This window comes from Eretmochelys imbricata, chromosome 3 (genome assembly GCF_965152235.1).
Source record: "Eretmochelys imbricata isolate rEreImb1 chromosome 3, rEreImb1.hap1, whole genome shotgun sequence".
Lineage (NCBI taxonomy): Eukaryota > Metazoa > Chordata > Testudines > Cheloniidae > Eretmochelys > Eretmochelys imbricata.
Window position 1 is genome coordinate 174,640,426 of NC_135574.1, and position 15,626 is coordinate 174,656,051.

Here is a 15,626-nt window from a genome sequence, read left to right on the forward strand (position 1 = left end):
TAACAGAATTTACGGTAGCATTTTCAGAAGCATCTTTGAATGGGAGTTGTGCTTTCAAGTCACTTAAGGTTTATCCACACTGCCTCTGGGAGCGAGTATCCCCGCTCAGGTAGACAGATTTGCGCTAGCTCAGCTTGAGCTAATGTGTTAAAAATAGAAGTGAGGTTGTTGTGGCTCTGGTGGAGATTTGGGCTGGCCACTGAGCTCAGACCCAGGGCGTTGGGTGGGCCTGAGAAGCCAAGCTGCTGCCTAAGCCACCATGTCTACGTTGCTATTTTTTAGCCGGCTAGATAAGGGAATCTAGCCGCAGTCTGTCTGAGTCAGGAAGCTTTTGACAAACTCCACCCTTAATTTATTTTTGCTGTTAGAGTATTAAACAGAAACTCCTGTTTCTAGCTTTTTAAGTAGAAAACAGAAGGTAAAATCTGTCAAAATCTTGTTGCTACACAACATAAACCCAAGGACAGATGGAAGTTTCTATTTTCAGTCATTCTTTTTTAATCACGACAAATATATTTCTTATATTTATGCTGTTTTTCCTGTGACTGTTGAGTACTGACCTCAGTTTTGAATGTGATTGTACAATCCAGAGTATATTCCATTAGCATCATATATTATAAAACACAGTCTCAATCACCCAGGGAGGAATGAAAGGGACTGGTTACAAGACTCTCTTAGTAAAACTGACAACTGGCACAAAATGCTCTTGCAACTAGGGATATTCTCTCCCTAACGCAAGGTAACATTTTAATTTTGGTAAACTTTGGAGAACAGGCTGCAAAGCACTTCTGCTGCTTCCCATTACACTCCTTGTCACTACTATGGGTAGTGAGAGCCACTGGGGAAGAGATCTTGTTGCTTTTAAGATCACAGATATTGTAATTAACTAACCAATGTGCAGGCATCATACAAAGAGATTACATGAAAATAATAAATGTATGCACAAAATTGCAAAAAGAAACTAATCTAGAGTTATATTAGTTTTTCCAGGTAACCATCCCATGCAGGTTTTTTCTGAAAGGAGATAGTGGCATTACTTGTAATGCAAGAAGAAACCATTCTGCTTTTTATATGTTCAGTAGCGTTATTAGTATATTTTGGCTTTCAAAAATCCTACATTACAAATATGACCATCTGCAGAGTCAAATCACGTGCTTAGAAGTTTATCCCATAAGCTGTCCAAGTATTGGATAATCCTTCAATGTCACAAAAAAAAATCCTTGTATTTCAGTACAAAGATTTTTTTTTCTGCTGCTGCTTCATTGCTTAGGTCCATTTAGTTTTTACTGCTTCAAATGGACCACAAATCCCAGTCAGCTGTGAGGTTGAAAGCTTTCTTATGCACCCTGTAGTGTTCAGTAACTTGTCTCGAAGACATCAGAGTAGAACTGATCCCAACATTAGACTGTTAGCTAGTTGAGTTATGGGAAATGTTGTTATACAGTCACTACCCCTTGAAGACCTAAATGTTATGTGATCACCTATTCTTAGATTTATCTGTCAAGAGCCAAGTTAGATTTTAAATAAAAATAATGCACCTAATCTTAGATGACATGCTTGTATTGTACATAAGTGACTTCAGGATGATGGTCATAGTCCATGCTTCTAGGGCCAAATTCAAACCTGTTTTAGGCAGGTGTAGGTCCACTGATGTGAATGGAGTTGCAACTGCTTTACATCGTGTCTGAACTTGTTCTGTAAGGTCAGATTCAGCTTTCTGACTGTATCACTGTCAATTTGGGGTAACTCTGTTGAAGTCAGAGAGGTCACTCTTTAACCAGTGGAATTATTCAGGAATTACCAAGAGTGAAATTTGCTGCTCAGAGCTTTTTCATATTTAGATGAAGCATCAGTGCATCCCAAATCATTACATCCAATCTTCTTGGAGAAGTGAAAAACTTTCTTAAAGAAACCCCAAATTAGGAGCATTATGCCTGGGGTTTTGTATTTTTTTTCAGAGCTGGGAACCATACAGAACTAAGTAGCTCTGCATAGCTTCAGTCTGAAATCAGGAAAAACATGGGGCTACTGGGCAAGTTTTGGGCTTACCTGGAACTCAGCACTAAATTCAGGAGATGCAAACTCACAAACTAAAACTAGTGGGACATAAACTTGCACAAATCCCTGTGAGCTCAGATTGAGTTTCAAACTGCTTTAGAGCAGCCTAAAAACTGCCATGATTTGGAAATGCTTGGGGGAGGGGGAAGGAAGTGTTCGATCCTTGATTCTCCAGTATTACTCCTTGAATAAAGAGAAAAATTGGCTCTGAAGTATGTAGCCAATATAGTCGTGAAAACATTACTTAGATGTCAGTGGCTAATGTTACAGGAAGACAGGATGTGCATGTTCTGAATAAGTGAAGCTTAAAGGAAAAGTAGGAAGGATGGTCTGGTCAGTGTATATGGCACTAGTCTAGGCCTCAGGAATCCTGGGTTTGGTTCCTGGCCAAGCCCCAGATGTCTTGTGTAACCTTGGGGCAAGCCACTTAATCTAACTTGTGTCTCCATTTCCCATCTATAAAATGAGGGTGAAACTCCTGTACCTCACAGCTCTGTTGAAGATAAAATCCATAAATAATTGTGAGGCACTTGATAGTATGGTGATGAGTGCTATATAAGTACCAAAGTAGAAATGATGATATGCTGAAATTTGGGCATGGTTTCAACAGGTGTATGTGGAAAGCAGGTCTGTTTTTGTGAACAGCTGCTTTATTTTCCCTGAAACAGAGCAAGTCATATGTTTTATTCATGCCTGGAATTTTTCAAGATCATTGCTCTAATGCAGCTATTGTTTCACTTTATTTCCACATCAGGAATAAGGGGGCTATTAATAGGTTGTATTTAGAAAACAGATATGATTCATCTTACTCTGCACCTACTACTAGACACTTTAATTGATGCCATGAAATTGGCTTATGCAGGAAGCAAAGACAAATCTGTTTTGGTGGTGTTCAAACTCTTCTCTAATGTATTTTTACATATGTTTTTGTTATGTGTTGAGCTCATAGTCTGCGCGGCATAGGACACAATATAGATTTAGTTCTTGGTTATAACAAAGTTCAGCTTGGATCGACTCATCTCTGTTACTCAGGCAAGCTGTGTTCACACCTTGGTTTGCTCTCTGCTACCTTGCTTTTTCTTTTCATAAATAACTTCTCCGAGCGTCTCCCTACACAGAAAAATGCTCCAAGTCGTAGTCAAAGATGCAAACATATTTTAGCTAAATGGAAGGGTCAGGTTCATACCTGCCATGAGCAGGTGTAACCCCCATTGCATTCAAGTTGTGCCCACTGTTACCTGAATTGAATTTGATCCATCAGCAACTGCTTCTGGAACTACAGGTGACATTGGTGGCCTCCTGCAAGTGTCTTTATAGGCATTTGAAAAAGTTGCTTTCAGATTTGCACTTTGCTTAAAGTGATGCAAGTAACTGGTTTCTACACTGTGTAATTGCAACGCACACGCCTTTAGACAGCATTTCAAGATCACTTGATAGCTTTTTGCATAGCTTTTTAGGTGATGTCAGGATACGGGAATATTTTTTCACTAATTGTCCACCAGGTTCAATTTAAAGTGAGGCTTTTGGAGTTGAAAGCCCTGTATAGCTTTGATCCTAGCTCTCTGAGAGATCACCTCTGTCTAATTTAATTGAGGTCTTCACACTCTCATCAATGTAGTCTCTATGCAATGAAATATAAACATTTATGCCAGCATATAGTGGAATTGCCAATAGACACTGCTCTTCCATTTCTGGGATTATCCATGAAGGGCCTGATCCAAAGTCCAAGACTCTATAGGTATGTCTGTACTGCAGCTGGGAGGCATGATTCCCAGTATGAGTAGACAGATTTACACTAGCTCTCCCTGAGCGAGCATGCTAAAAATAGCAGTGTGGAGGTTGTGGGCTCTGGCTGTGGCTCAGGCTAGCCACCAGAGCGCAGACCTGGGGGTTGGGCAGGTTTGGATTTGGGTGGCTAGCTTGAGTCACTGCTACTGCTGCTGCGTCTGCACTGCCATTTTTAGTATGTTAGTGCGAGGTGTGCCGGCACAAGTCTGCCTGCCTGCTCTGGGAATCACATCTCCCAGCTGCATTGCAGACATATCCTAATTGACTTCAGTGAGCTTTGGGTCTGTGGCAGACGAGGTCAGCTGGAGCATTTGAACTAAGTCATTTGATGTAAATGTCTTCGAGCTGCTGGCACGAGGTGGGCTTAGTGGAAGGTACTCAATTCTAGAGTAAGTTTTCCCTCCCTTTCCACCTCCCCCTCAGTGACCCAACAGAGGCAGAGAGTGAAATCCTGAGACCACTGAAGTCACTGACAAAACTCCCCTTGACTTCAATGGGTCCATGATTTTCACCCTGAGCTTCTTGGCCTTTAGAAGTCAGATGAAGACCAATCTGTCTTCACAATCATTTCTGAGAGGGCAGAGACTGTTTATATGGAGAGGACTAGTTTTTGCCTGAGATAAAAGCACACATTTGACACGCGTGTGTATCCTGAGTGAAGTGGAAAGGTGCGTTTTTATAAACCTGTAAGTAAAGCTGTGTCGTCAGTACTGGAGCATTCAGTTTAACTGGTGAAATCCTTTGTTAGAAAATTACTTCAATAAATTCTCTGGGAGTAACGAACGGAGAGGAGAGAGTTTGGAATAGCTGGTGGAAGCTGCCTACTTCGTGGTAGAAATGAATTCAGAGCTCAAGGCTCTGCCTTGGGCTGCCGGATGGGGGTGGGCAGGTGAGACAGAGAGAGAGAGAGACACACACACACACACACAGAGGACAGAAAACACTTATTTATATCTGCTGTGACGCCTTCAGCTACTCAGGAGAAGTATTGACTGACTTTGGCGGGGGCAGTGTCTTGGGGTTGGGCAGGTGGGAGGGAGAGTTTGATTTTTCAAATTCAAAGGCCTTTATTGAAAGCCCAAGTAAACATTATGTGAGGCTGGTATGATGGAGCCCTAGAAGTATTTTTCTTCCAAGCAGCCATTGGTGGAGTACTATAGAAATTGTTCAAAAGCAACCATCAGCTCAGACTTCAAAGCCTGTCCTTGCACCTGTGCTTCTGATCTCCTAATATCTTAAAAACTGCAAAAGGAGATAAATAGTATTTCAGTAGTAGCATTTTTATTCATTTTTATTCATTTTTATTTCTATTTTGGAAATTATTACAAATGTCCTCACTAAATATTTAACACTTTACTGATATTCATGGACAACCTCTCAACCAGGCAATCCTCATCCCATGTCTGGACAAGCACCTCCTCCTTGATCTTCCTAACACCCATCTCCCCATCTCCTTTCCTCCCGATGCATTCAAAGTGCAGCTGCTAAGATTACTTTCCTGGCCCATTGTTTGACCAGATCACTCCTCAGCCCTCTTTGAATCCCTCCCCTGACTCCTTTGGTGGAAGAGCGGCAGAAACATTTGTGTGAGAAGCTATCGGATGGATTAGGCAGACGTTATTGGCAGAGTGAAGGACACTGGGGTGACCCAATAGGAGACAGGAACAGACATGCAATGAGAGGTTCCCATGTTTTGAAGGGCCTTATAGGTGAGCATGAAAAGTTGGAAACAGAAGGAGCCTGTTAAGGCTGCTCTAACTTACACCATCTGGCATGGTCCCCAAGGGACTGTCCTCCAGCTGGGGATATCAGCGCACAGTCTGGCCCACCCGTTTCCCCTGATATTCCCTAATCTCCCTTTGATGAACCCCAAGATGGGGAGTTACATGCAGTCACCGCTTCCTCCGCACTGCCAGAGATTCCTTTGTTTTTCAGTTTATAACAAAACGATTACCAGCTACTCATCCCACTTAGCCTGAATGAGAAATTTTCTCCCAAAATGTGAAGAAAATAATGTTTTAACTATTGTTGTGACTTTCCCCTCGACGCCCTCTACAATATTGTAGAACCGTGCAAATCTGCACACCACTTAATCCTCAACCAAACTGTCTTTCTCCCCACATCTGAGCAAAGATGCAACCCCAGCGTGAAATTTCCTATAACTAAGAGAGTGAGATATTATCATAAATAATTCAACCTAAACTGTAGTTGTCAAAATTAATGAGCAAAGTACATTTTGCGATCCTAGCTCTGTTGTTGTGTGTATTCACTTCCTTGCTAATTTGCAAAGATCAGGAGACCAGTGTCTCCTAGTCATTAGTGTGTATTAGCAAGATTCTAATGTAATGCATTATTTGTGACTTGAGATGCATTTTTTAGTGTTTTTAGTAGCCAAAATGTGTGACTTTAGGAAAACAAAGTTCCAAGCACTTACGGGTCTTAAGCACTCCCCTTTTCCCACTTCAGCAGATGTAGATTGGGAACTGATGACTGAGGTCTGGGGCAGTGCATAGTTGTCACCTCAGGAAGGCATTGAACCTCTGCTGGATTAGGTAGTAAGAAGTGTCAGCCCCTTGCACAATGACACTTACTCCCCTCCTTCTGCTCTCCATTCCTGGCCAATACATGGTGGTAAAGGTGCCATTTTCACCTACTCCCCACTCTGTTCCTCCCACTTGCTTGTGGGGAGTTGTACTGTGCATGAATCTCTGTGATCCCAGTAGGCCCTAAATGGCCATGCAGGTAGGTGTTGGTGCAGTCTTGCACAGTCAGGTAGGAAGAGGGTAAAATATAGCCCATTATGCGTTGCTTCCAAACACACTGCTACATTCCACTGAGATTTCAATGGAAGAGCCATTAGTTATGCTGTGTGCTCATATACTTAAATGAGACATTTTTCTTTCCTTACCTTTTACTGAAACTATTTTAAAGTTTCAGGAAAAGAGATTTAAATCACAAAAGCCGTCTGTGTAATGTGCTGGTAGTCAGATAATCTAACATAATTAGTGAAATTCAGAGTCGATGATGAAATGTACAGTGCAATATAGTATCTATCTAGGCATTTATACTGCATTCATCATTGTGGTATCTATCTAAACCTATGCCTTCCCATATCTAGAGCCAATCGGATCTACTTTTAAGAACTCTATCTTGAAAGGTGCTGAGCATCCTCAGTTCCCATTGAAATCCATCATCATGGGAGCAAAGGGTAATCAGAATCTCACAGGACAGGGCCATAAGGTGTCACAGGTTATGTATTAATTATATGATTACTTAAGAATTCCCAGATATCACTTTGAGGGTTGACACGTTCTTGTCCCAAGATCAGACCCCAGTGTTAAAATTACTGTGTAGTTGGGAATCCCGATGTGCACAGTTGCAACACTCACACTATAGGAATCCTTCTATATGTATAATAACTTATTAATACATTTAGCAAAGTCACAAGCACTCTAACTCTTTAAGGTAGATGGAGATGATACAGAATGTACAACTGAACATCCATATACTCACAAAAAGAGAAGGAGGACTTGTGGCACCTTAGAGACTAACCAATTTATTTGAGCATAAGCTTTCGTGAGCCACAGCTCACTTCATTGGATGCTGTAGCTCACGAAAGCTTATACTCAAATAAATTGGTTAGTCTCTAAGGTGCCACAAATACTCCTTTTCTTTTTGCGAATACAGACTAACACGGCTGTTACTCTGAAACCTGTCATATACTCACACCGTCCCTTGCAGAATAACCTGGAATGTTAGCCATTGTCTTCCTCATCACCATCACCTTCCTCATCATCACCAGTGGCCATCATCCTGGCACCTCCCAAAGGCTACATCTCTCTCTCCTCCCACACACAGGCTGGGATACTGCTTTTATAATACGTTACTCTGACACCACTGTGTCTAATGCATAGTCAGTAGAGATCTCTCCTCTCTTCCTTATTTGTATTTCCTCACCCTACTTATGTTGGGGTCCCCTTCTCCTACATTCATTATCTCAACTTATTCTCATACACATCAATTCATTGACATGGCACTCTTGTAGTCAGATATCTGCAGATGTTAGCTCTTGTTCCTGTGGTTGGCTGGTATCATTCTGGACAAAATTCACCGTCACACTCTATTTCCAGTTCCCTAAAACTTAGGGGTGACCATTAGGTAATTTATCCAAAGTTCATGGGCTTCAAGCCTTATGCTAATGACTGAAGCTAATATCCTACAGGATACAGGCCTGTAGGTTCCTTGTATTACTGCTGAATATACTAAAGGCAAGCTAGCCTGATGGAATACATAACAATGAACTTCCAGACAAATGTTAACGGTAATGAAGTTGTGTGCGTTAATTCCCCATATTCTGCAACCAGAATTCATCTGTGTCTGTTCAGAAACTGAATTGGTTATAAGTGTACTTTTCTCACTGCATTCCTGGCCTTAGTGTAAGTTACAGCCAAGTTATTTGGTACCACTTCCTTTTAAAATGATTTTTCAGTCCTTGGGAGAGTTAAAATGCATGGGGGAGAGTTGACAAAGCTTATTACTGTGCTAAGGTAGCTTATTGGATTTGTAAAACGCAGCAGGACTGATCCTGCAGGGTCTGGAGACCCCTTGACTTCAGTGTGAGTTGGGGTTGCTTAGCACCTCATAAAGGTGCTTAGCTCTTTGCAGGGTCAGGTTTAGTGAGAGCATGATACTTGCTCTGTGAACAGTGACATGCCTTAGGGCAGTGATTGCCAAACTGTTCAGGGTCATGCCTCCCCTTACCCCTGTCTGCACACTCCCCACCCCCCAAGCCAGGGCCAGGAGCAGAGCCATGGCTCCAGGGGCGCGGGGAGAAGAGGATGCGGACAGGGGTTAGGGGGCTGAGGCTGGGGCCGCAGCTGTGAGTCTGGGTGTGGCTGGGAGCGGGTCCAGGGCTGGAAACGGAGCTGCAGCCAGGGTCTAAGACTGGGGATGGGGCCAGGCATGGTGCCAGGAGAGAGGGCCACAGCTGTGGGCGGGGCTAGAGCACAGCAGGATTGGGTGGGTGGCACTCCCTCCCTGCCACACATGGGAGCTGGCCTGGGCCACACCACACCCCTGCAAACGTTGTGCGCCCCACAGTTTGGGGACCTTTCCCTTCGGGTTTAAGAGTCAATGGAAACTTCTGTTAATGACAGGGTTCAGAGTAGCAGCCGTGTTAGTCTGTATTCGCAGAAAGAAAAGGAGTACTTTTGGCAACTTAGAGACTAACACATTTATCTGAAAAAAGAAAAGGAGTACTTGTGGCACCTTAGAGACTAACCAATTTATTTGAGCATGAGCTTTCGTGAGCTACAGCTCACTTCACGGCTGTTACTCTGAAACCTGACATTTATCTGAGTATAAGCTTTTGTGAGCTACAGCTTATGCTCAAATAAATTTGTAGCTCATGAAAGCTTATGCTCAAATAAATTTGTTAGTCTCTAAGGTGCCACAAATACTCCTTTTCTTCTATTAATGGTGCACACAGGAGCTCATTAAGGGAGCACCAGTCTAAGTGTTTTATTCTTTTCTCAATTACAGATTGACTTGGAGCCAGAAGGAAGAGTATATGTCGTCATAGATCTTTCAGGATCTTCAGGTGAAGGTAAGACCTTTCAATGTTTTATCTTGTTCCTCCCATGAATGGTGCTTTTTAAATAGATCTGTCAAGCAACTGTTGTTGAGAAAACAGTGTACCACAGTATTGCTTAAGATCATGTTAAAAAGAAAATGTTATCTTAATGAAGCATATATTGTTGTATCTCTAAGGAATAGCAGTCCATGTTAGCCCTGGAATTATAGACAGACAACAAGAAAAAATAAATAAGATAGTAACCAAGATGCAGTAGCTTAGAGCTGTTTAATATACCTGGAATTTATTTCCAAGTACTTATTTGTCTAGTTTTGGGCGGAAATGTGCTATAAACCAGACACTAACTGTTAAATTTGTAGAAATAGATGTTATACACATCAAGTGTTTCATCATACTAAATTATTAGTATTTTCCCCACTAAAGTATTCCCTTTCCAAGCAAAGTGCATAAGCAAAATATTTTCATAATAGAAGAGTAATGGTTGTATTGGGTAATACAACACTTGCATATAGGCTTGGGGAAAACCCTAGAAATCAGGAAGACTGGTATTCCGTGGCAATTAAAGGTACTCTTAGGCAACTGTTTTTGCTAGGGATACTGCCAGTGGCTTCAGTGGGAGCAGGAGCAGGTCATATATGGTATGAAACTAATGTACAACAGTCCCAACAATTAAGAGTCCCAAAGCTCTTCTGTGTATTTTCTCAAACAAGCCCTTTATCAAGATTTTAGCTGCTGAAGTGTATTTGCTGGCATGGGGTCTTTCTTGGTGAGTCATTTTAAGCTGTGTTCTTTTGAATAGTTGTGTGTAATGCTGCCTGTCTAAACAGTGTCTATTGGTTCAGATTACTCAAGGCAGGTTCATGTAGGCCTTGGCAGGAGGAGAAATGGGAAACGGGAGTAAGCTACAGTTGTTTTGCCTGGATCACTTTAGGGATCAACAGAAGAATGTTTTGCATGTGTCATTTTGGTGTTGCAAAAGGAATAATTGCTGTCCATGGGTAATTGCTAGTAGTTCGCAAAAGCACATACTGTACTAAAGCCCTATTTAAAAAAAAAAAACACACCTTATTGCTTACAGCTGGTCTTACAGCCCTGTGGCCACATAGGGCATTCTTCACACTCTTCATTCTTACATATAAACTGCATACATGATGCTTTAATAATAAATGCATGCCCCCTAAGCAATTCTCACTTATGCCTAGAAAAGTTACAAGACAATCTGCTTTGTTGTTTACTCTCATAGACTGATCAGCCAGAGCAATATGTGGAACAAATTTCATGTTAGTACAAATAGCCATATTTTTTTCTTCCTTTTTAATTGCTTTGTCTAGTTTAGAGCTCATACAAGTAAGGATCTAACAGTCCATCATGGTGTATGCAGATGTTCTTCAAAGCTTCCATTCACGGTTTATCAATAAGATCTTAATTCTGAATAGGAATAACCTCGCTATTTCAGTCCTTTGTCACACATTGCCAGTGGTGCCGAATTGTCATGGGATTTTGTTTTTCTTTTTTATGTGAATGGATGTTCCTAGACTCTTTAAACCCTTAGGAAAAAAAAATCCTTTTGGAGAGGTGCACAGAATATAATAGAGATGAATCTAATAGAATTCTATAGCAAAAAGAACTTTACAGAGTTGATCATTCTTTGTCTTTAAACGATCCTACAGAATTACATAAGTATATACATTTCTCGAATAGACTATAAAACAGGGCTGTCGAGAGATTAAAAAAATAATAAATTAATTGCACTGTTAAGCAATAATAGAATACCATTTATTTAAATAGTTTTGGATGTTTTCTACATTTTCAAATATATTGATTTCAATTATAACACAGAATTCAAAGTGTACAGTGCTCACTTTATATTTTTGATTACAAATATTTGCACTGTAAAAAACAAAAGAAATAGTATTTTTCAATTCACCTCATACAAGTACTGTAATGCAGTCTCTTTATCATGAAAGTTGAACTTACAAATGTAGAATTATGTACAAAAAACCCCTGCATTCAAAAATAAAATAATGTAAAACTTTAGAGCTACAAGTCCAATCAGTCCTACTTCTCGTTCAGCCAATCACTCAGACAAACAAGTTTGTTTACATTTGCAGGAGATAATGCTGCCCACTTCTTGTTTACAAGGTCACCTGAAAGTGAGAACAGGCGTTTGTGTGGCACTGTTGTAGCTGGCATAGCAAGATATTTACATGCTAGGTGCGCTAAAGATTCATATGTCCCTTTATGCTTCAACCACTATTCCAGAGGACATGCGTCCATGCTGGTGATGGGTTCTGCTGGATAACAATCTAAAGCAGTGTGGACTGACGCATGTTCATTTTCATCATCTGAGTCAGATGCCACCAGCAGAAGGTTGATTGTCTTTTTTGTTGGCTTGGGTTCTGTAGTTTCCGCATCAGAGTGTTGCTCTGTTAAGACTTCTGAAAGCATGCTCCACACCTCATCCCTCTCAGATTTTGGAAGGCACTTCAGATTCTTAAATCTTGGGTCGAGTGCTGTAGCTATATTTAGAAATCTCACATTGGTACCTTCTTTGCGTTTTATTAAATCTGCAGCGAAAGTGTTCTTAAAATGAACATGTGCTGGGTCATCATCCGAGACTACTGTAACATGAAATATATGGCAGAATGTGAGTAAAACAGAGTAGGAGACATACAGTTCTCCCCCCAAGGAGTTCAGTCACAAATTTAATTAATGCATTTTTTTTAATGAGCATCATCGGCATGGATGCATATCCTCTGGAATGATGGCCGAAGCATGAAGAGGCGTATGAATCTTTAGTGCATCTGGCATGTAAATATCTTGCGATGCCAGCTACAACAGTACGGTCACTTGAGGATTCTCTGCTCCTTGAAGTCTTTAAACCATGATTTGAGGACTGCAATAACTCAGACATAGGTGAGAGGTTTTTCGCAGGAGCGGGTGGGTGAGATTCTGTGGCCTGCGTTGTGCAGGAGGTTGGACTAAATGATCATAATGGTCCCTTCTGACCTTAATATCTATGAATCTATGAACAGTACCATGCGGACACCTGTTTTCACTTTCAGGTGACATTGTAATTAAGAAGTGGGCAGCATTATCTCCTGTAACTGTAAACAAACTTGTTTCTCTTAGCGATCTGCTGAACAAGAAGTCGGCCTGAGTGGACTTGTAGGCTCTAAAGTTTTACATTGTTTTGTTTTTGAATGCAGTTATGTAACAGAAAAAAATCTACATTTGTAAATTGCACTTTCACGATAAAGAGATTGCACTACAGTACTTGTCAGAGGTGAATTGAAAAATACTATTTCTTTTGTTTATCCTTTTTAGAGTGCAGATATTTGTAATAAAAAATAATATAAAGTGAGCACCATACACTTTGTATTCTGTTGTAATTAAAATCGATATATTTGAAAATGTAGAAAAAATGAAAAATATTTAATCAATTTAAATTGGTATTCTATTTTTTAACTGTGCGATTTAATCATGATTAATTTTTTTAATCATCATTAATTTTTTTTTTAGTTAATCATGAGGGTTAACTGCGATTAATCAACAGTCCTACTATAAAATGATTCCAGAAAGTTATAGAAAGATTGTGGAGTTCTCCTACAGTACTGGTCTAAAACAAATCTTACAGTAGTGATCAGGCAATGTTATGGGCTATTACAGTAGAATACTGTCATATATTTTGAAAGGAATGAGACTAGCAAACTTGATCTCATTTGTAACCAGAAACCTTGGTTTTCAACTCCAGACCCTGGAGATTAAAGGCTTGTGCTTTATAACCCATTACACCACCAAGACTCTTTTTCCTAAACATCATCTTTAGTTCCGTCCTGGACCCACAAAAATCTAATTGTCCTGCAAAGTGAATTCCAATCATCAGCTTGTTTTCCCCCATATGCTTCTTGCATTGGTATGGTACAGTACCAGTAACAGTCAGTCTTGTGGTCCTGGCAATTTCCATAACACCCCTCTGCCCCACCCACAACAAAATCAAGGAATTTACGGGCTTCGACCACTCCTTCCTCCTTTGTGGATAGAGGGGTTGAAAACATGGCAGATCTCTAGCCCGGGCCATGAGAAGGCGTTTTGGCCTCTTCTCCACTATTGTCACTGGATGTTGTGGAGGTCCATGTATAGGTAACAGAATCTTCATATCAGGAATTGGGGACCAGGCTGTGATTGGGAAGAGTGCTGGGGCAAGGGACTGAGTGTGATGGCATTGCTACTTGGATTCCTCGCCTATTCCAGAGACAAGCTGGGAATCTACAGAAAAGTTAATACAGCCAGAGGTTTTATTGACTCTTTTGAATGCTCCCTTTCTGCACTGGGGAACATCTTTTAGAGCAGGGGGAGTTCTGTCAGTGCGGATGCACCAGAGAAGTGGTGAAGAAGGCATTTGGACTTGCCTCCAGTTAATCTCAGAGTTTCTCTGCAGGTTTTGAGGTATTCAGTGTTTTTCTTCCTTAAAGCCCCATCTCCTGGAATCGTGTTGTCTGAGAATCTCTGCTTTCATTTAAAAACAAATTTCTAGACCTCATAGTTGCAGAAAAAAGCTTGAAATTATGAGCCCTAAAGCCTCAGAAACCAGGAGGCAAATAGAAAGATTCCCAAATTTATATATATTTGTTTACAATCTTATGATTTTTAAGATAATCATTTTGTCTAGGGCTTGCTCATAAGTTCTGAACATTTGAGGTTGACAGTGCTGCTCCTGAGACTTGCAGGTTTTGGCATCTGAACCATATATCCATTCTGCACTGGGGCGGGTGGGGGGAGGGGGAGAGGCGGAGAAGAAGCTCTGCCCTTGATGAAATGAACTGTTGCAGACTGTGCAGTGGGAGCAATCTGGACAGAAGAGTTTAGGATAAAATGCTGAGTGGACACTGCATTGTGGCACAAAGGTCCATATTTTCAAAGGCTAGTGTCTGTTGACCAGCAAAATTGGTACATGTCCCCGTTGTGCTTTCAAAACCAGTCCTACACTTACATCTGCAAAATAGCTGGGCACCTAAATGTCGCTTGCATATGAAAGTGATTGTGTTTTGTACCATATTTAGTGCATACACAAATTTGGAGGGTGAAAAGTTTTTTTTAGATGTCATTTTGGCTCATGTCATGGAACATCAAGTCCTTTTCCACATAGTTACTAAATACATGTGGGTTATTTATAACCCAGGTATCTGTGTATGAAGATATTACATTTTACAGTATTGGGCCCTGATACGGCAAAGATTTATGCATGTGCTTAAACACACCCTGAGTAGTCTCATTAAAGACAACAGTACAGGACTACTCACAGTGTGCATGCATGTAAGTCTTTGCAAGATTGGGTTCCATGTATCTGTTTAAGCCCTTCTCGAGTTCAGTGTATAAAACATACAAAAAAACCAGAGAGGCTGAATCTCTTTTATCAACTGGCCTTCAAAACTGAATTTAAACTAAATACGACAAAGCCCTCTTTGGAGATTATGGCAGTGCCAGAAAGGGTTCCCTAACGTAGACTTTTCCATATAAACTTTAATGACGCATAGGAGTCAGATCAAAATTTTTGAAACACTTTTGCATGCCAGTTGTAGTTCAGATTGTCTTATCGTGGAGCTCTGAACAACAGTGCAGGTGTCAGCAGGTGTTTCAGTGCTGGTGTAAGAAGAGTTGCACCTTGCTTGCACGCACTCTGAATTTGATGCAGGGGCTGTAATGGCAGCGCTGACATGCTGGAGTTAGAAAATCAGTAGTAGGACTGGTTATGATGAGCAAACCTTACAGCCTTCAGAGAACCTGCTTTGAAGTTGCTTGTATTTGATATTAAAAGTGCTTTCTAGGGATTTTCCTCTGCCCTATGTCTTTTCTACTACTTCTCTTTTACCTCATTTCTTCTAGGGATCTTAGAGAAGATACATGCACAAGATTAAGGGCCTCAGCTCTAATTGCAAATTCATTATGTTTTTAAGTGGTAAGGCAAATTCTCAGGTTACAGAATAAAAGAACAGCTTTGTCTTGAAAGCGTTGCCAAGTAGAACAAGAGATCATTGGCAACAGTTCTGATGAAGTGAGCTGTGGCTCACAAAAGCTTATTCTCAAATAAATGTGTTAGTCTCTAAGGTGCCACAAGTACTCCTTTTCTTTTTGCGGATACAGACTAACCTGGCTGCTACTCTGAAACCTGAGTTCTGACCTGATA

At 40.8% G+C, this 15,626-nt stretch overlaps 1 protein-coding gene across 1 annotated transcript in view; it reads left to right on the plus strand.

Annotated features, from left to right (window-relative positions):
* The window catches only part of PRKCE (protein kinase C epsilon), a 507,843-nt gene that overhangs the window by 150,150 nt on the left and 342,067 nt on the right, over positions 1 to 15,626 (plus strand). The window contains exon 2 of the mRNA XM_077811974.1: positions 9,388 to 9,451. Within this exon, the coding sequence (XP_077668100.1) occupies positions 9,388 to 9,451 (64 nt within the window). The remainder of the gene's footprint in view (positions 1 to 9,387; positions 9,452 to 15,626) is intronic.